This window comes from Pseudoliparis swirei, chromosome 15, assembly GCF_029220125.1.
Source record: "Pseudoliparis swirei isolate HS2019 ecotype Mariana Trench chromosome 15, NWPU_hadal_v1, whole genome shotgun sequence".
NCBI classification, from domain to species: domain Eukaryota; kingdom Metazoa; phylum Chordata; class Actinopteri; order Perciformes; family Liparidae; genus Pseudoliparis; species Pseudoliparis swirei.
Genome location: NC_079402.1, coordinates 9,585,495 through 9,606,495, shown reverse-complemented (window position 1 = coordinate 9,606,495; position 21,001 = coordinate 9,585,495). Strand labels below are relative to the sequence as shown.

General features: G+C 42.3%; 1 protein-coding gene across 1 annotated transcript in view; it reads left to right on the top strand.

Moving 5' to 3' along the window:
• Positions 1-2,041: 2,041 nt before the first annotated feature.
• LOC130205595 (ankyrin-1-like) overlaps positions 2,042-21,001 on the top strand; it is a 62,006-nt gene continuing 43,046 nt past the window's right edge. The window contains exon 1 of the mRNA XM_056433059.1: positions 2,042-2,167. Coding sequence (XP_056289034.1) covers positions 2,042-2,167 — 126 coding nt within the window. The remainder of the gene's footprint in view (positions 2,168-21,001) is intronic.

Genomic DNA, 21,001 nt, shown 5'->3' with positions numbered 1-21,001 from the left:
GAGAGGGGGATTAAATGTGACGGAGAGAGAGAGTTGGAAGTCGGTGCATCTTCTCTCTGATGTGGAAAAATGGGTTAGAGAGTAAATACATCATATGACTAGAATAAAAATGTAACTGTGAAGATGACACCAAAAAAAATGAGTCACGCACTTTCATACTGATTTCCTGATGGGTGTGATTACATTTTCATACACGGTTTTGCACACTTGACATGATATCATTTAAAGTTAATACCTCAGGACACCGTGATGTCTTCTAAGGACGAATGAACATGCGAAAAAAAAGATACAAAGTTAGTAAAACTAGGGCTCAAAATCATCTTATAATATACTTCAGACAATGCTTCCGCAATATGAAGGTAAACTCGCCAAGCTGTCTGGTTGCTTAGCAGCAGCTGAGCAGTGGCACGGTTTAGTGGATATCCAAAAGACACCGTCCCAAAAGAACAATACAAGTGTGCAAACTGTTTCCGCCCCACTGTGTGTCTGGTCGCTCAGTGGAGCGACTGGGCGCCGCAGATGCACTCGGCTTTGTCGTCACAACCGCGCTGCCGATTAAGAGTGGTGAGTGGGGAGTGAGAAGGCAGCCACCATAACAGCACAACACAGACAATGAAATGGTTTTCTGAGAGTCCCCGCAACCACGAGAGGTCCTTGAGCATGTGGCCATAACTGGCCACGCGCAAAAATATGCAGTTTGCTGCAGCAGAATGTGAGATTAGCTGTGGACAAAATCAGTGGCGCACACTCAGTCAGGGACAGAAACAGACGCGACCGAACACGCAACTTTTCCTCCAGGATTACGCCTGGCGTAGATAATAGTGTTGAGCAATATATTTAGTTTTGCAGTGTTAACACAGCAAATCATTTCAAGGATTAATTGGAGTTGTTATTAAAAGTTATACAGAAATTGGTTTTATGGCCACCAAAACATGAACCAATCACAATCGTTCTGCCTTTGAATTATCGCCTTAAATTAATTTGTGGATCCATACTGTTGTTTACTCATCTGCTACTGAATTGCAACATCAAACGGCCATGCATGACCTCCCAATGTGATGGAAAGAGGGAGAGTGGTGGAATGAAAGGAGAGGCAGAGGACATGCAGTTGTTATGAAGCATTGTGTTGATGGTTTCCCTCTGTCTGCTCCTAAGAGGGGAGTAGGCTAATGTATGGCACTATGTTGCCTTGCTGCCTGAACATCAGCCTCCGAAAGTCAAAAAATGACCAATCTGCACAGAGAACCATGCAGCACCTTGACAACGTATATTAGATACAAGAGCTTCTCCATTGCCATGTTACAAGCGTTCATCCCTCACTGCTGTTCTTTCTCTCCATCTGTTTCCAGGTGGGAGGTGCCATTGAAGAACCTTGGTCAGAGAGAGGCACGACGCGCGAACAATATTAATCTGAACACATCCCTCAGTTTTGGCTGCGTCGTTTTTGCGCCTCGCTTGTGCGAGACGCGACGGCAGCGACCGGGGGGGAAGAAAAGCCGCGAGCGGCGAAGACATCCGGAGAAGGAGGCAGAGCAGCAGCAAGAGGACATTTGACAGATTAAAAAAGGGGGCAGCTCTGCAGCAGGATCCCCGCCGTGCTGAACAACAGGACTGCGTGACTGGTCTGTGAAGGCAGAGGGAGGAGAGAGAGAGGAGAGACGGGAGAAAGGTACGAAGGCAGGGGGAGGGGAGGCGATTCAGCGCAGTGCGAGCTGACTGGATGAGGAGCAGCCGCGGCAAAGGGAGCAGCATCAGCACCACGAGGGGCGGCGGCGTTCTTTGTGGCTGCCGGAGGCTGTCTTCTGCCTGCCGGAGCATCGGCATCCCCCGCATACGCACGGAGAGATCCGGACGCAGACGTCTCCGCCGCCTGCCGCGGTGCCCACACATGTCGTGGTGGCCACCAGTGAAGCGGGAGTAACTGACGGGGCTCTGGGGGACAGAGGGACGAGGGAACGGGAACCACTGGTGGCTGTGCGGACGGGAGGAGGGCTGGAGCGACGCCGACTAGAGCAGCAGCGGCAGCAGTAGCAGCGGCACCATGGCGCAAGCCGCCAAGCAGCTCCGTAAGACCAAGGACCTCGCAGAGGCCGTCGCCCAGGAGCAGAGGGAGAAGGAGGAGGAGAAGATCAAAAAGAGGAATCGGACCAGGGATCGCAGGCGCAAGGTACGGCTGTCTCACGAGTCGGGGGAGGTGGCGGTGTTTCTTACATCCATGTTTCCCCCTCTACTTGCCTTTCTCTACTCTCTCGCTCTGCATATATTGTGCAAGATTGGCGAGGATGCAATTACACATGTGTAATTACACAGTTGGTGTTGCGGCCTCAGCTGGTGTGTGTGTGTGTGTTTGTGTTTGTGTTTGTGTGTGTGTTTGTGTTTGTGTGTGTGTGCAGGCTAACCAGTCAAACACATATGATCTGGTGTGCATGGTCAGGTTATGTAGCTCCAGGGGGACACTGATGATGACCGGGGCCCGAAGAGTCTGTTGGTTAAATAACAGGTGATGTCAGTGTCAGTTTTCTTTCACACGCATTTTGGGGGATTCTGCCAATTTATGAATGCAATGCAAGTTCAGTTCCATTCATTTTTACGCCCATCACCATTCACTCTGGTGATGGGCTCTGCATGCTCTGTCCTTTTCCTCGAAGCTGTGCTGGTCTTAGATTGGGAGTCTTCCCCCATATTACAGGGTTTCTCTTTTTCATTGGGGAAGATGTAAAATGGAGGGGGAAGATGGAGGTACACTCTAATAATAGATACAATTTCAAACCAATTTTTTTGGGGGGGCATGTTTCTGCTACATGTATTGTTCCATAAGGAATCCCACATTAATGATGAGTGGTGCTCGTAATGTTGGTCGCGTAGAAGTGTTGTCAAAAACGAGACACGCAGAGAATCCTCCTGGAGGCATGAGATCTCGCTCTCATCACGATTCCGTCTCACTTCTGCCCTGCACTCCCACTCTGGTCGTGCCTTTAGGTGTGGGTTGTCTTGGGGCTGTGCCGCCTTGCTCTCATGCTCGGCGGTACTGACATGGTCCATGTTCTATTGTGTCAGGCACTTGTTGAATGGGTTCAATAGCCTGTGTGTGTTTGAAATGAAGATAATGCGAGTCTGGAAGAGAGAAACACAAACAACACAAAATGAGGAAGGGAAACGATTATAAAAAATTGACTCAGCATAGAAAGCTTGGGTTCTCGTGGAGTGTCATCTTTCATCTGTGTTTAATATTCTTTCAACATGAAACAGATTGTCTGTGCCATGGAGAAGGTTTTTGGCATTTACAATTATTTTATTTTACAATAACAGATAATCACTTGTGTTACCTGTATATTGTCATTTACAAAGGCCCTCTTTAATGTCCCTCATGCACTAATCAGATATCGTTGATGTTTTCTTTAAAAATCTGATACAAATTTGAATAGCTTCAAATGGGACACAAATTAAGATTACGATGTGTGGACACCAGTTGTTATGAATTATGAGATTACATAAAGCATCGTTCAGGATTAGGATTACATTCATGGATGCGGGGTATTGGTATTCGACCAGAACAACGCAGGACCAAGGAGTATGGAAACTTCTCATTTCAAAGGCTTTCTGCATTCCATCTCTCTTTTACCCAGATTTTTAAAAAATCAAAAAAAACTTTATAAATTATGGCCATACTACACGCCTGTGGTTTCTGATAAAAGTGGATCTCTTTTTTACTGAATGCTTGCATTCACATACTGTAATTTCTATTGCATTAAGTAGAACAAATATATTATATGAAGTAAGCTATTCAATTCAATTCAGTTCATTTTGTTTAGCCCAATATCACAAATTTGCCTCAAAGGGCTTTACAATCTGTACACATACGACATCCCTGTCCCAGGACCTCACATCGGATCAGGAAAAACTCCCAAGAAATAGAAAAAAAACCTTCACAGAGAAAAAAAGGCAAGAAACCTTCAGGAGAGCAACAGAGGAGGATCCTTCTCCCAGGATGCAGAGAAGAATAGATGTCATGTGACCAGAAGGAATCATTACAGAGTTACAACACATTCAAGTACTTTTGATACATTTAGGTTTAAACTCTTTTTGCTTATGATAAAATGAATAAATAGAGTGGAAATAACTAACCGGGTTTACCTGATTATTATTATTTCCAACAGTGTCACTGATCAAACAGAAAGATTAGCTTACTGCCCTGACAGACACTCAAAGCCAAAAGGAATCAAGAATATTAATTATATTTCACCCTTCAGTTAATATCATTTGATTTTGTGAAAGCCCGCTTCGTTACCAGCCATTCACTGATCTTTTCGTCACTGTTAATGTTCCCTACCTAGATTTATCTTAACGTCCAAAAATCCATCAAGCTGGTATGTTTAAGATGTCATTAATAGTAATTTATTTATTACAACTCTCCATTTTAAAAGGCTTCCTTTTAGTATAAAATATGCAAACCCGAGCAAAATTACTCAGTTCATGAAATAATATGAAGAATTCAAAGTATTCAACAGTATTTCCCTTGTGCCCTTTAAGGCCATGAAAGTGGCCAAAACAAATCAGCTCCTGCTATGTCCAGTTCTCATTGGAGTTCCAAGTATGAATCAGCAAAAACTCTCATCGATCTGCATCGCTGTCATTATGTCGTGTTCAGTGTCCAGTGTCCATCTTGCCACCTATGGATTTCACAGCTTAAGGCACATTTGATGCAACATTCAACGTTTGGCGGCAAAATAGACCTCGTTCTGCTTCGCTCTGCCCCTTTCTCCCTCACGCTCACCCCAATCCTCCACCATGCCACCGTGTGCCTCTGTTCTCTGTCCATCTTTCTTCCCAAAGACGTATCAGCATTGATGAAGCATCATAAGTAACGGTTAATGGGGACAAGTTTTTTTTGTTTTGTTTATTGTTTTATGTAAATATGTATGTGTGTGTGTGTGTATGTATATGTTTATGTGTGTGAATATGTATGTAAAGGTATATATATATGGTTCTCTGAAATAAGATTTTTCGTGAAATCATAGGTTAGGGCACTTATAAGCTTGATAGCTTCAGCCTTGACCCTTTCGGTTAGCCACTTTCTATTTTGTTGAAATTTTGATTTTTGTATATTATTGCTGATCGAAATAAACTAAACTAAACTAAAGCTGATCGTTACTATGCTCCCACAAAGTGTGAGGAAGCGCGTCAAAGAGCCTGAGAGCGAAAGATGAAGCACAGGCAGGTATTAAAGTTCTGGGCGATGTTAATTAGCTCCATTCGATGTAAATCAAACTCGGCAGCATGGCATGTCTCTTCCCTACGCCTCCCTTTGCACAAAGGTCATGCCACTAAAGTGCCACCAGAGATCCCATCATAACGCTGGATAGACTGGATGGTAATGCGGTTAGGGAATCTGAAAAGAAAGTGCTGATGCAATCTGCTGGCTCTGAGGGTGGGTTTGAAGTAGATCAACAACCTTTGTCATCTACTTCTTTTTCTCCCGATCTTTCCTGTTCTCCCTCACTCGTATCCGAAAGAGGTAGTTGCATCGGAGTCGTGCCATGCTGGGAGGGTAGGCACTGTGATCAGACCTGGTTGGAAATAACAATATAACGGTGGATATACATCAATATTTTCTTCTGAGATACTTGTTGTCAAAGCTATGTGTACTGCATTGTGTCATATGTGGAATTGTAAAATGCTTGGTTGCATTGACGGAAAGTACTTGCACCTCACTGGATGTAGCCTGACTGCTATGGGTCACTTGCTGACTCTACATTATTCATCACTGGTGTTTGTATGTTGGTAAATATTGTTTAAAGAATTCATCTGACACTTAAATAACAGCTGAAGACCGCTAACGCACACCGTATTTTTCACAAGCTTATTCATGCACTTAACAGAAGCCCTGGTTCAAAAGTCAAAACTGATAAATTGATCAGCTCAAATGATTAATATGCTATGCAATCAAGTGTCAGGTTCTTGTTGAAGGGTGAGGCTCAGGCGCAGAGAGACAGGCTGGGACGCAATATGAATAACAAAAAAGGCACTCTTTAATGAGGCAAAACAGTTTACAAAACACAAGGTCCAAAAGGGGCAGGCAGGGTCAAACAGGCAGAACCAGGAACACGGACCGGACGACGGGAAAAGAACACGGAACTATAGACGACAATCCGCCAGGAGAAAAGGGAAAGACTGACACAATATATAGGGGGGAAACAGGTGTACGACATCAGACAGTAACGAGACAAGAGTGGCTGAGGGCAGGTGCAGGGAATTAAACAATTAAGACAGAAGACACAGAGGAGACATCGGAGACACGGAACACAGGAGAAACAGAACAGGGTGTTACATCAAGTACAACAGCAAAATTCTCTTTTATGGAACCAGCTTCCAATTTCAGTCCGGGAGGCAGACACAGACACCTCATTTAAGATTAGACTTAAGACTTTCCTCTTTGACAGAGCTTATAGTTAGGGCTGAATCAGGTTTGCCCTGGTCCAGCCCCTTGATATGCTGCTATAGGCTTATAGCTGCTGGGGGACGTTTTAGGATGCACTGAGTACCTATCTCCTCTTTTTTCTCTCCTTAAGGATGAATTTTCATCTCTCAATCACACGTTACTAACTCTGCTTTCTCCCCGGAGTCCTTTTGACTTCACGTCTCATGGGGTCATCGGACCCTATGAGACGGCATAGATCCTATCTGCCTGATGGATCATCGAGGTCGTGGAATTCCTGCTCCTGACTACGCCACTGTCCTGTTGAGACTCCGCCCACTCCTCCTCTCTACCTCCATCTGCCTGATGGATCGTGGAGGTCTCCATCGTGGAATATGCCTACTATGAACTATTCATACACTCTGTCATATTCATTGAATGTGTTTTAACTCTAAATCTGTCCTTCTGTACACATGACATCTATTGCATCTGTCCATCCTGGAGAGGGATCCTCCTCTGTTGCTCTCCTGAAGGTTTCTTCCCTTTTTTTCCCCCTGAAGGGTTATTTGGGAGTTTTTCCTGATCCGATGTGAGGTTTTGGGGCAGGGATGTCTATGTGTACAGATTGTAAAGCACTCCGAGACAAATTTGTAATTTGTGAAATTGAGCTATACAAATAAACTGAATTGAATTGAATTGAAAAATGCAACTTCTGAAATTGGCGTGGCGCAGTCAGCCAGAGAGAAGAAGTATCTCTCTCTCTTGGAGTTGTTGGAACTGCAGAAACATTAACGGTTGCACCTCAGAGGAACGGAGTGACGCTTCTTTCTGCACAGACGATCTTTGGCTGAACACGGACACCAGCTTGTGAAGAGCACTTCAACCAGACCACAGACAAATTTGATTTAGCCTGTTCTCAAGTTACTCATTAATTAGTGTCAGCTGATAGGATCTGCCGCAGACAACATTCGTCATTTTAAATGGGGAAAGCGATGACCAACTCAAGATTTAAAAATGGCCAAGTCAAGATGAATACAATTTCCTTTAACATTTTACAGATGCTCGTGAAGATATGGTCTCATAAATTGCAGTGGTAATTGCATACCGACAATCAATGCAAACAATGGCCCAATAAAGAATGTGATAATATATAATAAGAATGGAATAATGTGGCTGAAGAAGGACCTGAACATGCTTGGTGATCTTCAAGTTGCCCTCGTGATGGTCTGTGTTCCCGTCCTGTTCTCTGTAACCAATGGGACGGACTAATCCGGGACATGAACCCTTTTATTGCCGTGCCTCAGCATGAGGCTCCTTTTCCTCCAGGCCTGCACTTATTACAATGGACCCAACATCGGCTAATGCACGGCGTGCGCTTTTTGTGCACACGTGTACGTGCCTGCTCATATTCTCTCAGCGTGTTTCCATGCGTGCGTGCGTGCACATGCAGTTTGTGTGAGCGTGAGTGCAAAAGCGTCGCTTCAGGATATCTCATTCCACTTTTATGTAACCTTATGGATACCCAACTCTAATGAGCTGAAACTCTCTCTCCCTCCCCCTTCTCTCTCCTTCTTGGCCTCTCTGCCACTTTTGTCTTCACACAAAACAACACATTCGAGAAGTTTTGTATTGATGCCTAACTTGGTTATTAAAAGTGCCATCTGAATATATCATTCCAAATATGTTTTTAGACGAGGGGAAAACGATCTTCTGTTATTAGAGCGTCGGATGCAAAGTCACGGATCGTTTTGTCAGACTGAAACATTCTTGGGACCTTTGTGAACCGCAGGAACAGTTGGATTATAATTGATTCACTTCAGGTCAAACTATTTAAAACTATACAAGAAGCCGAGAAGCGTAGAGGATTGTCCTCCTCAGTCAAATCTTTATATATTTTCTATGGGACAGAATTTGAATCAGTTTGCAGTTGGTTGCAGGTCTACTGTGTTTAACTTCAGTCGTGTTTTCTGTCCCAGGTTCCAAGAAAGAAGTGGTATGAAAATAATACTTTGAGTCACTGTGTATTTGAGTGGTGAGGGGGAGGAAATGAAGTTTGTTTATTTGGTCCCATGAGAGGGGGGCTCTTAAGGAAGTGAATCCAAGGGACTAATGTATCAGAAATGTCCTCCTTTGTGTGATTTTATTCGGTTCACCTGTGAATTTGTGTTCATACATGTTCATCAGTATGCATTCATTCATTCTTTTTTTAATTACTGCAGCCAATACTCAGCAAAGGTGGATTTTGCAAGGAGGAAACACCTTTTTGAGTTGACTTACCTTGGTTACGAGTGATGTGTCGGAGTAAAACAAATAAAAAAGAAGAAGAAATTAGTCGGAATTGTATTTTGTTTGGTTTTGAAAGACAATCACAGGCCTATATTGTTATGATTAATATAAATATTAACTTTTAATAGACTTTAACTTGATGGTGCTTCAGTTGTGTGCACTTAGGTGTGAAACACAAATACCCTACGTCGCCTACTTGGTATGTAGGAAGCAGGGTAGGACATTTACATAATGTTATGTCCCTGGATTTCAGCCAGAAATTATCATCATATTCAATTTTATTCTTATTTCTTATTTTTCACTGTGGTTATTTATTATTAAGACATTTTTTAAACAACTATTAAGAATTATAACTTTTCTTCCTTTTATAATTCAAAACTAAATGTACAGCGCAAATGTTAAACTCAGCCGATGTTACTTCGTGCCCTTTAGTGTAAAGCTGCCTTCATACATTGTTTGCCTTTTGGAGTCAGACAAATATCGAAAAAAATTTGACAAATACATACTTGATCGGTTTTATGGCTAACATGTCTACCTATATTCAAATGTATTTCAGATTCTCTGCCCTTTTAGCTCTCTTTTAAATACCACCAACTTCTGAGAAATGTTTTTTGTCGTGTTTGGCTATGTTGCTTCACCAGTTAGCTGCTTTTTGTAATCTTTCTGTCATTTGGTGCTGGACAGTGAGTGTGCAATGGCTTTATCTGAGCCTGTTTTCTGAACATGTCTGCATACAGTATGACTTTACCTTCTCCCCTACAATTTACAATCATACATGTTGAGTTTTACTGAATTTCAGGTGACGCAGGTTATAGTGAAAGCTTTTTACATTAGATCCACTTTCACAAAGATCATGATGTAAGACATGATACACAAGTTTTTTTGGACAGTCGAGAGCAATAGGAGGCGTAATAGTTTGGGCTGGTGCGTCTCCATCCCCTCTGAGGAAAGGGAGGGCTCCATCGTGTGTCTGACTAGCAGCATGAAGCTAGCGGCGTATGTCTTTACATTACATTACATGTCATTTAGCAGACGCTTTTATCCAAAGCGACTTACAATAAGTGCATTCAACCTAGAGTACAAACTAAGAACAACAAGAATACAGAAAGTAACATTTCCTCAGCATAGTCAAACTACAAAAGTACCATAATAAGAGCCATTTAAGTGCCACTGAAGTGCTAATCTGTGTTTTAATCCAGATAGTCGGAAAAGATGTGTTTTTAGTTTTAGTATGTCATAAAGTTTCTGGGCGGCTCGTGAGCTTGCATAATTCTTCAAACCGTGTCTTCTGCATGCACCGGACAAGGACCCCCGTTACCGTGACAGCTCACCGCAAATACACCTTTACAGCCCTACAATTAACCTACATACAGGATATACCATATCGTACTACGTTAACTCATCACAAGTCATTAGCAAAGGATCCGAGGGCCGTTAATTCCAAAGAATCATTAGAGGAAGAGTGAAAGTAATAAGGATTGGGACAATGCCACACACACACTGATATGCCCACAAAGTGCACACAATCATACAGGCACACGCACACACACACACCTACACATATACACACACACACATACACTTAGAGTAGGAGCTGGGCTTTATGGAATGGGATTAGTACTCCTCGAGGTCTACATGGATCATGCGGCCTGCAGGAACCCACTAATGCTCTGAAGCAGCCGCTCTCAGGCACACCCTGACTCCATCACTTTCCTTTGCTGGGCTTTACACATTTTGCATTATTTGTGGTAGTTAAGACATAATGCATGATACAAAATTAAGGATTTCATATACAGGATACTAGGGTTTGAAAATGTATTCACTGAAGTATCATGATTTTTAAGAAATATATCTTTTAATATTTATTTTGTAATGCCTTATTCAATGTAATACACATTGCATTGCTTACTTTTAGTGCATGCAGATGTGGAAGGATGCTATGGATTTTATTGTAGAAATGTGTGACAAACAAACAAAACACATTGCTCCCTAGTCCCTGACAATGACGTCTCTGTCACGACGGGATTAGGGTGGACCCAAATGCACGACTCAGGAGACATATAATTCAAATAAAGATTCTTTACTGAAAGAGTCGTCAAGATCGGAACAGACAGAATAACCAAACTATGGAACGCTCGAGGGCTTGGTCGGAAAAACACAAGACAATCTGGCAGAGGACAAGTGGAAGTGAGGGAGCTAAATAGTGAGGGACTAATGAGGGGAGGGGCTGCAGGTGAGAAGGGTGTGAGGACCAGGTGAAGGGAATGAGACAATCAGGTGAATATGACAGGATCTGGAATGACAGGAGCATGCATTTAGCTAGGAAGGTGGGGAATTCGTGACAGGTTGTCCAGTTGATGAATGGCTCCTCGTGCTCTAAAAGGCCCCTTGTGCAACTGTGTGCTGAATCATAAGGGGTTGGCTCTCGGGGAGTGGTCACAATCCATCAGACCAGCAATGGAAATCTGTGGCGCAGGATAATACGATGTTCTCCTATGGTGGCAGGTTGAGATGATTTGCAATTTTTGCGGTTCTGGTTGTGATGTGATTATGTTCCATAACAGCATATGTACTCTAATTGTTTGTCATCTCCCCTTCATGTCATAACCGTTTAAATACCAGATACCAAAGTAGCAGATTTGACAGCTTGTTTTAAAACAGAGAAAGGGGCCTTTTTGATCTCAGTGCTTTAAGGATAGCAAGGCAGAGCTGGACAGTGCCTTTAATGCCGTGTCATCGATATACTTTTAGATACCGCAGCGATAGAGGAAGTCGTGAACTCACATGGACTCCTGCGATCTTGTCTTTTAGTTCATCTTGCATTCGTCCTTTGTGACCTTTTCCTCCTTCATCCTCCATCGGTACCTGTGTGCACCCATCGTTCTCTCAGCATGAGGCTCATTGCTATGACTCTGCACCCACTGGGTGATTAGTGGTGATCCGCTGTCACTGACACACATGCACAGCGGGGCGCGCGCAACATGCAGCTGCCACATGTTTGCACAGATATGCAAACACATGGATATACAGTCAACTCAGCTAATTCATATTGCTTATGTTAACGCTTGTCATACTTTAACATAACACCTCAACATACAATATGTTGCCAATCAAGATTTTTCAACACAGAAAAACATCAAAGCAATGAGGTGCACATTATTTGCATATGTTTATCATGTAAGTTCATATTTGTGTTTGTCTCTCTGCATGTGTCAAACTGGATGCGATGAGCTGTGGGAGAAAAAACACAAATGGGTAAAGAATCAGAAGATTGCGTGTGTTTCCATGTGTCTGGTCGCCTGTCTGCGTGTGAGTGTGAGTGCGTGTGTCAGGTCCAGAGCTCTCGACAGTCCTGATTCATGACACGGCTGATTTGGTAGTCAGTCAGTCAACGTCACGATGGGGCAGCCGCTCCCTCCCCCCTCCTCCCCCTCAACGCCTCCCGGCCCACCCATCTCCTCCTCCCAGGCCTCGATCACAGATACTCTGACAGCAAACGTCCAACTGCGCCTTCAGCTCCTGAGTTATACTGCGGTGACCTTATGGCAACTTCCCTGTTGAGTTTTGGGGTGAACTTTCTTGTTGGCATCTAATCTCGTTGTGGTTTTGTTTGTCATGTTGATACTTAGTTTGTCTGTATACTTTATTTCCCTTCAGATGAAATATTGCCCCCACACAATTAGATATTTTTATTTTATATATCAAATGTTCTAATGTATTGCATGAAAACTAATACATTTTCATTATGACTCAGTTGTGATTAGTATATAGGTATATGACGTGTTTTAACAACACTTGTCACAGGTATGATATGTATTCCATTTAATATCAGTTCATACAGTAAGGGAGGGACATAAATAATGAACACTTTGCGAAATTAAACTCCTAGCTCAATGAGCTTTTTAAACATGATGCTACTATGATATATACACATGTGTTATTGTGCAATATACATGTTTTTGTCTTTAATCTATTTGTATTCAATCCCAATTAAATGCAACAAATGGGTCAATAAAAATAGAATACGTAAGCTTTTGCCCAAAGTGTCGTAAAATATGGTCAGACTGGATGCAACAAAGCCCAAATGTAATGACAACGACCTCGGGCTTGGACTGAGATCACATCAAAATGAACAGATGACAGATGGATGGGGGAAGTGATACACTGACAGTGCTGAAACAAGAAGTGTTACAACTGTTGTCTACTGAGACAGCAGCGTAGAGGGGGAGAGTAGTGTGTGTGTGTGTGTGTGTGTGTGAGTGTGTGCAAAACAATCTGCAGAAAACCTTTAATTATCTAGTTTACCTCAAGATAATATAATATGTAGGTGATGTGAAAATGGTGAGTCCCCAGGGAAAGAGTTTGGGAAACACTGCTGTGGATATTTGAACACTCATTGGAAAATAGTCTGAGGCTATTATGTGCCATGCCACGATATTCTCATGTGACCTCAGATGTCTACTATGCTTTTCAGGTTTGACTGATGAGCAACAACCACGTGGGGGGGAAAACATGTCATTGTTGGGAGTTTTCTAAGTGACGACTTGCAAAAATAAAAAGACGAATGCGAACCGCAAGTTCAAAATGATCAGCTTCAATGTGGGCATTGTTCTCAGTCCCTTTCACCCGGCCTTCTTCTTTACATCTTACATCACTCCTCCCTACCTCCTGTGTCTTTTTCCCCCTCTTACTCATTCGTGGAAACATTAACCTCTATGTCCTTTACACCTTCCTTTATGTGGTTTAACAGGCGCCCTCTCTTCTATTTGCCCTTCTTGTCTTTATTCTCCTTGCCATCACTCCGGCTCCTCCCTTTACTGACCGCTTCCCCCTGTCATCGTGATTGTATATTGTCGATATGGGAGTTAGTGCAGCCGTCAGTGAGCAAATGCAGCTGAGTGATTTGCATTAGTTATGTTCACATGACTTTCAGACAGTGGCTCCCTGCTTCCATGTCTACCCCCCATATATATATATATATATATATATATAAGTGTCTTTATGCACCATTTATGAGTCACCAGTTTGCTCCTATCTTCTCCTTTCATGAATGACTTTAACCCATTAAAAATGTCATTTTACTGAACAGATAAATGGTATTCTTTTAATAAGTACACGGTTGGTAAGGATGCATGTATTAGATTTGCCTTAGGGGAACCAACTGCCCCTCCTGAAAGGAAGAAACCAAATGAGTATGCTCTCGTGTCATTTGAGCTAAGTGTGAGCATCTTTACCGTGTCATTTACTGTCCCCTCTCCTCTGGTCTGTGTGTTTCACTGATAGCGGGCTTTGCACACACACTATCACGACGCAGAGAGAGAAAGAGCGCATTCAAACACTCAGCAGTCCACTTCCTTTTTGCTCTATCGACCATAGACTGTATAAAGGAAGCGGACGTAGTCATCGTGACGACATCCATTGGTTTGTGAACTGCTGTTTTGAAGCCTTTAGTTCGGCTTTTTGCAACCAATGGATGGAAGTGACCATATGTGGGATGCAGATGAGTGACGGAGAGCTGTAGCAGCGTGTCAATCACAGTAAGCTCACACGAAAGCATACTCCCCTTTATTGTTTATTTTACTCTAAATGGGACCATCATTTACTCAATGAATATTGTGTTGTATTGAAGTAATTGAGTAGCATGTTTACTGAGGTGATAAATCAAGTGAGACGTATGGTCATTTTGCCATAGACTTCCATACAATTGGACTTCTTTCTGCAACCAGAGGATTCACCCCCTGCTGGCCAGAAAAGAGAATGCAAGTTTTAAGACACCTTTAAATTGGCTTCACATGTTAGGTTGCCACCTGCTCATTACCAATAGTTATTATCTGCTCTGTGTCAACAATGTTAGGCTGAACAAACATGCGCGTCATCATATGTGCCTGTCGTATCAGAGGCAATCTTCATTCCCGGCTAATGTTGACATTTTATTTGTATTTGCCGATTCCAATGACATGCTGATGTCATTATGCGTCCCTAATGGTTAATCTTTTATTTTGCATTGTGGATGAATCTTAATATAACAACTATTATTCATACTACAATCAATACAATACAAACATCGTAGGAATCATTTAATGAAAAATTACTGATTGATGATAATGGCGTCCTGACGTCGTGGTAGCGGCACATCCGCCCTCCGGTTCCCCCTCATATAAACACCGTTAGTGTGAGCCGCTGGCCTGCAGTCGACATGTTAAGACCCGTCGAACGGCAACGGAAATGCTCTTAACCTGGGATCTTGCACCTTAAAAGCTGTTAAAAGTGAAAGGCACACACCGCCCTAGTGCCGGCACATGTTTAAGATCAGTCACATCAGGTCCTGGATGATACAGCTGAAATCTGTGGTGCTGAACTGATAGGGCTTACCTCTGAACATTGATTGGGCAATCACAGACAGCTCCCCTCCAATTAAAGGTCATGTGGCTTTGACCAATCAGCCCCAAGCCTCTTCTCACATGGATGGGATAGAAGGAGGCACAAGCACCTAGTAGAATATCACTTGGCTAAACATGTTCCAGATTAGATGCTGTGCTTCATTGCTGTGATTGCTTTGATGAACACTTAAATATTGAGAGTACATTTTATTTGTATTATTATTAGTGGTTCATTCGTGAGATACAGTGACCGACATCTGACATTCATCTACCATACATTTGAGTTTATAAAATGTTTTTATGCAGCCAAATCCCTTATTTCTAATCACTAAATTCCAACATGACACCTCTGTGTTATTCAAATGCATGTTCAGATATTTGTCGGCAGGGAACTTGACTTTAGTTCAGCTACTGTGACGGGCGGGGGAGCCCAGAATGTCAGTACACAGTGATGACGTCATGGAACACACTCTGAGGGACAGCTCTTCCCAGCATGCTTTGCCAGTAGCATTTCTGCAGTGCTCATAAATATTAAAAAGGTTATGAAAAGAGAGAGGGGGGGGGATAACCAAGCTGCAAGAGATGCACGAGGGTGACGGAGTGAGAGAGAGGTTGAAAGAGTAAGGGGAATAAATGAGTGGATGTCACATGTATAGCTGAGCAAATAAATAAGTTCTCGTGAATTGAGAAGTTCAGGGCTCCCTCTCCCTGTGTCACATTTTGTTATTGTGCCTTTCTCTCTCTCTCTCTCTCTCTCTTGGGTCTGCCTTCTTTTCTGTGCTGTTGGCAGAAACATAAAAAGAGTAGTAAAGACAAAAGGACCTTGCATCAGGGAGAGCCAGAACCAAGTGTATGTGCGGGATGCCTATTGCAAAGAAATCGCTCGTTAAAAAGGCAGAAATGTGTCCCCTATTTATTTTCCTGTGCACATTTGTACGGTACATCTGTATTCTCAGGAGATAGTGGATTAGGAATTTAGGGATTGGACTGGAAAGTTAAATGGAAGAATAATAAATTATGTATCTTCAAGGAAGATGTAACAGTGTTTCTTTTAGGCTGCTTAACACTGAAAGAGGTGAGGCTTGTTGAAAGTTTCCAGACCTGCTTCTGTTTCCAAGTAAGCTTTCGGACACATGAAAAACCCCCAAAAATATATTATTTATTATCCCTGAATGCCATCAAGACAAAAACAGTCCCTTTACCATCGATTTTGTACACATGCAGAATGTGTATTAAATATCAGTAAAGTTGTATTATATTTGTGTCCCAGACTTGATAGAATCTAAACCTGTACATCTTTTAATTGCCCAATTATCAGTGAGTGTGTGTTGGATATATATCTATATATATAGAAGGAACATACAACCATCTATAGCAAAGCTTGTTTGATTGTAATGGGTTGTAGAAGCAGTGGCCTGACAGGGCCTATAAATATTTCAGATGCTCTTTTTTAGCACCGGCAAAGAGAAGACAACAGGAAGATTCCTTGTTTTGTTACATCTCATCATTGTTTCGCGAGTGGAGAGGCATTTTGATGAGCATGCAAAATATATTAATGTTAACAAATCATTTAATCATCTATTCAGTCCTCAACTGTTGGCTTTATTCTTATGATAAATAGCAGCTATGTAAGCGTCAGATGAGCAGCCCATGGGAGACGTGGATCCCATTGTACTGACAAACGTTGTACTCGTCTCCTATCCAGTGTTGGTTTTACTCTCAGACAACTGTACTCCCAATATGTGTTTGTCATCATCACAATGCTGTGGCCTGAGCATTAGCAACTAGCTTGTATCACCTGCTGTGTACGAGCACACAAGTGCGGGTGGACCCAAAAGCACAACTCAGCAAACAGATAATGCAAATAAAGATCTCTTTACTCAGAGCGTCATCAGGAACGGAACAGAAAGAATAATCAAACACAATGTGGACCGGGAGGGCTTGGTCGAAAAAACACAAGACAATCTGGCAGAGGGCAAGTGAGGGAACCTAAGTAGACAGGGACTAATTAATGAATGGGCAACAGGTGAGATGGGCATGAAGACCAGGTGAAGGTAATGAGGGACTAACGAGGTGATCAGAGGTGAAGGGAGTTGGACTGACGAGATGGGAAGCAGGATCTGGAATGACATGATAGTTAGTGAGACAGGATGAAAACAACTAATACAAAAAGGAAGGTGTGGAGCTAAACTGTTACAGGACGTGTGTTCTCTTGTTGGGGCTCGTGTGCACAGACTGCCGTCTGGATTCATTCTGCATTGTGATTATGATTATTATGGCTCTGTGGGATAAGTGTGAGCATTTGGATCAAACCACACTCGATGACATCAAACGTCTTCATGAACTCTCCTATGAGACAGCTCCGTGCAGTTCATCAACTTGCTTTAAAGCTCATGTGACGTCTCATTATTTGTTCGATATAAATCAAAGGCAAACAGTATTTCTTTGAACAGTCTGGAGAGCTTTGAAAAGCCACACTGCTTTAACATGCCTCGCTGAACAAGACATTCATGTTTTAATGAAGTCTGACAATAAGAGAAAAAGAAAATGTCCGTGCCTTTCAAATGCAGTCTTTTAATGTTCAACATATCCGTCATGTGTTGGTGTTATCGCTCGGGCCACCTATACCGTGTGTTTGTGGAGCACCGTCGTCTTACACTCACACACGCTTGCCGTCCATCCATCAATACTGGATCAACTCTCACTCTATTGATTTTTCATTCTCGGAGCAATGACTTCATCCCGCCAGACATCAACTCGCTGGAGAAATGATCTCCACGTTCCTGAGCTTTGATGTCAAATCATGATCCCTCATCTCTGGATTGACTATCATTCATCACAGTGTATCTCTTTAACATAATTAAGTATTTTATGCACAAATGGTTTACGTATTTAAATTCTTTTTTTATCCCTCAGATTTAAATGATACCATCACAGTGTTTAAATATGTCTGGCATATTAATAAACTCAACGAAGCAGTCATTGATAATTAACAACTCACAAGCTGTTCCTGTGTCTGTTTGTCACATGTATTATCTCAAATACCAATTATCAGATTTGAATGACACTAAATTTGTCAAAATGGCAACCGGAACTCCTGAAGTTCACCGCTGCGTATGGTTTATTTATTTCTGCATCACGGATCAGTGTCTGCTGAAAGTTCTCAGGTCCACAGGTCAGAATGAGGCGATTTATTTCAGACTGTAGGGGGATTTATTTCTGGAGGATGACATCCTTCCAGCTTCCTTTCCTGAAGGTCTCGGGATAGAAGAAGAACAAATAGCTACGGAGAGCGGCACCGGCGGTCCAGCTTAGATGTTTCGATGTAATTATACTGAACGCCCTTTTTCATTAACTCCGGGCCTTCCTGCCAAGGTAATGATTTAGAGTTGGAGGCTTAACAGGGAGTTGGGGAACAGCTTGAATAGATGTGGAACCAAGTGGGGAAGAAGAAACTGTCCCAGGAATATCAGATGTCATAAGATTCAGCAACTTGCTTTAATATGTCCGTGTGCTGCGTTGTGCAGGTTTCAGCAGGTTTAGAGAAAACAATGTACACAGTTATGGGTGTGCGTGAACACACATCGCTCTGTTTTTGCTTCTTCCTGTGCTCACTGTGATATATACTTGACAGCAGTGGCCTGCAACCTGTCTACTGCCCTGCTTCCTGCTGTCTGAGCCTGCAAATCATTGTGCGTTGTGCGTAAATCTACTCTTATTGTATGTGTGTGTGTGTGTGTGAGAGAGAGATAGCTTGAGTCTCTCTTTGTGGTCGATGTGGGTCTTTGTTGAAACCCATGAGGGTTCATTATTGTGATCCATTTCCCTCCTTGTTAGTGCCAACACTAATATACTGTGCCGTCTGTGCGGCTATTTTTGGTTTTGCTTGCGCGTGTGTTTGCAAGGTGATTTGTCTTAATATGCATATTTAGCATTATGTGAATGAGTCTTGTGTTGATGCATCCGTTTCTTTGTTATCTTCACTTGACCATCCACCAGGATTCGTCACAATACACCCAAAATATGCCGTGTCATTTCATGCAACATGTAGAGCACGACCTACTCTACTAGTATAGATCTGTCTGGAGAAAATGGATTTTTTAAATGTTTGTTCGAATAAAGACATGTTTACTTCTATCGCTCTCGTTTCTTTGTTGTTGTTTTCCCCACTCCCCTCTTGTCTGCATCTCGCTCCTGTTTTCTGCCTTATAATTAATGACGTTGTGAAAACAACAGTGTTGAACTTCCTTCACATTTACAAACCCATGTGTTTGGTTTTCAGCGGTGTAGACGGCCGACATTGAGACGCTAAGGAACAGGCTAGTTATAGGTATACATTTATTGTTAACAGTAATTCAAAGGTCCCATAGCTAAATTAAAGTACTCTACTATTACACGGTAAATATATGCATTTGTTGGCCCGTATTGCCTTTGTGTGGCATTCAAATTTGGTGTTTGGATATGAGGCGTGACCATTCTTTTGGGTTCTTTTCACAAAGAGTATAACAATGTGGGTGAAAAAGAAATGTGTCAAAGCGCTCCTGCATCTTACTAACCATAACCGCCCTTGACATAAACAATAATAATGATAATGAAATGAACGGGTGAGTTTTACAAAATATAGAGTTAGCATTAGGATATAATGATACAAACCAATATCACTAAGTCATCAACATGTATAAAATAGTGTATTGCTTGTCTTTATTTTTAAAACATTCCTTCATACTTCCTCTTGTCTTTCTGAAAATGTTATAATAAATGTACTCGCTTAGTAAACTTAGACTTAAACATATCCTCTGTCTGTGCCAGCAGTAGTAACACAGTGTAGTAGTAGTAGTAGTAGTAGTAGTAGTAGTAGTAGGTAGTGGTAGTGGTAGTGGTAGTGGTAGTAGTAGTAGTAGTAGTACTAGTGGTAGTGGTAGTTATTTCTACAAGCACCAGAAGTTAGAGTTTAAAGGAGATGAGATGCATGTTAAACGGAGGAAGAAGTCTCAACTCGAAGTGTCACAAGGACTCATTTCACAATCAGAGGTGACGAGAGCTGTCGATGTATCAAATGTTCTGCCAGTGACGTTGGTCAGAGAAAACCACGTGCAGAGAACCACCACATGTGCAGAGAACCACATGATTTTGTGAGAGAGAGTCTGTGACGCTCAGAGATCCAATGCCTCCCCGACTGCTTATCACAGAATACACTCGTGAACTCGTAGCCTGCAGCCCGAAAATGATGAGTCCTTCAATATCCCAACGTTTATGAACACGAATTACACACGCTCACATCGTTAGATCAGTCATACAATGTAAAAGATTTACACCAACAACAGTTTACTTAACTTTATACTTTGACACAATCACCCAGTTTGCAGTGCTGGATGTTTCTGAGATGGCATGAGGTGTTAGTCATCTTGTCAGATTGTTTTTTTTTTTATCAACCTATGTTTCTGTCATTATGTGCCTGACCATTGTGTGTGTGTTTCAACTTATGTGTGTGTCTGTATGTTTGTGTGCAAAAATATAAATGATGAATATCGAAGGACATGGATACCTCTTGTGAAATAGCAAACCGTAAAAATCAATGGCTTCAACCTTCTTTCCTTTTCCATTTCCACACGTGTAGTAGGATTTTGTTTGGCCTCGGTAATAGTATCTACCTCTTCTGGCTTTTTTTTCATGTCCCCATGATTATCTTTGGCTCGGCATAGAGCGCTCATAAGAGTGGGTTTACTTGTGAGGATATTCAATCCTATTTGTGTGTGTTAGCCACACTCGAGGAACAAGGAGAACAGGATCATAACACAGAGAAGAATAGACTGTCTGCACTTCATGGTGATTGTACACGACAAAGTGGGGATTTAAAAAGTATTCAATCCATCTCCTGTATATTACCTGGGCGGGAGTTTATAGATGTGTTGCCATGCAC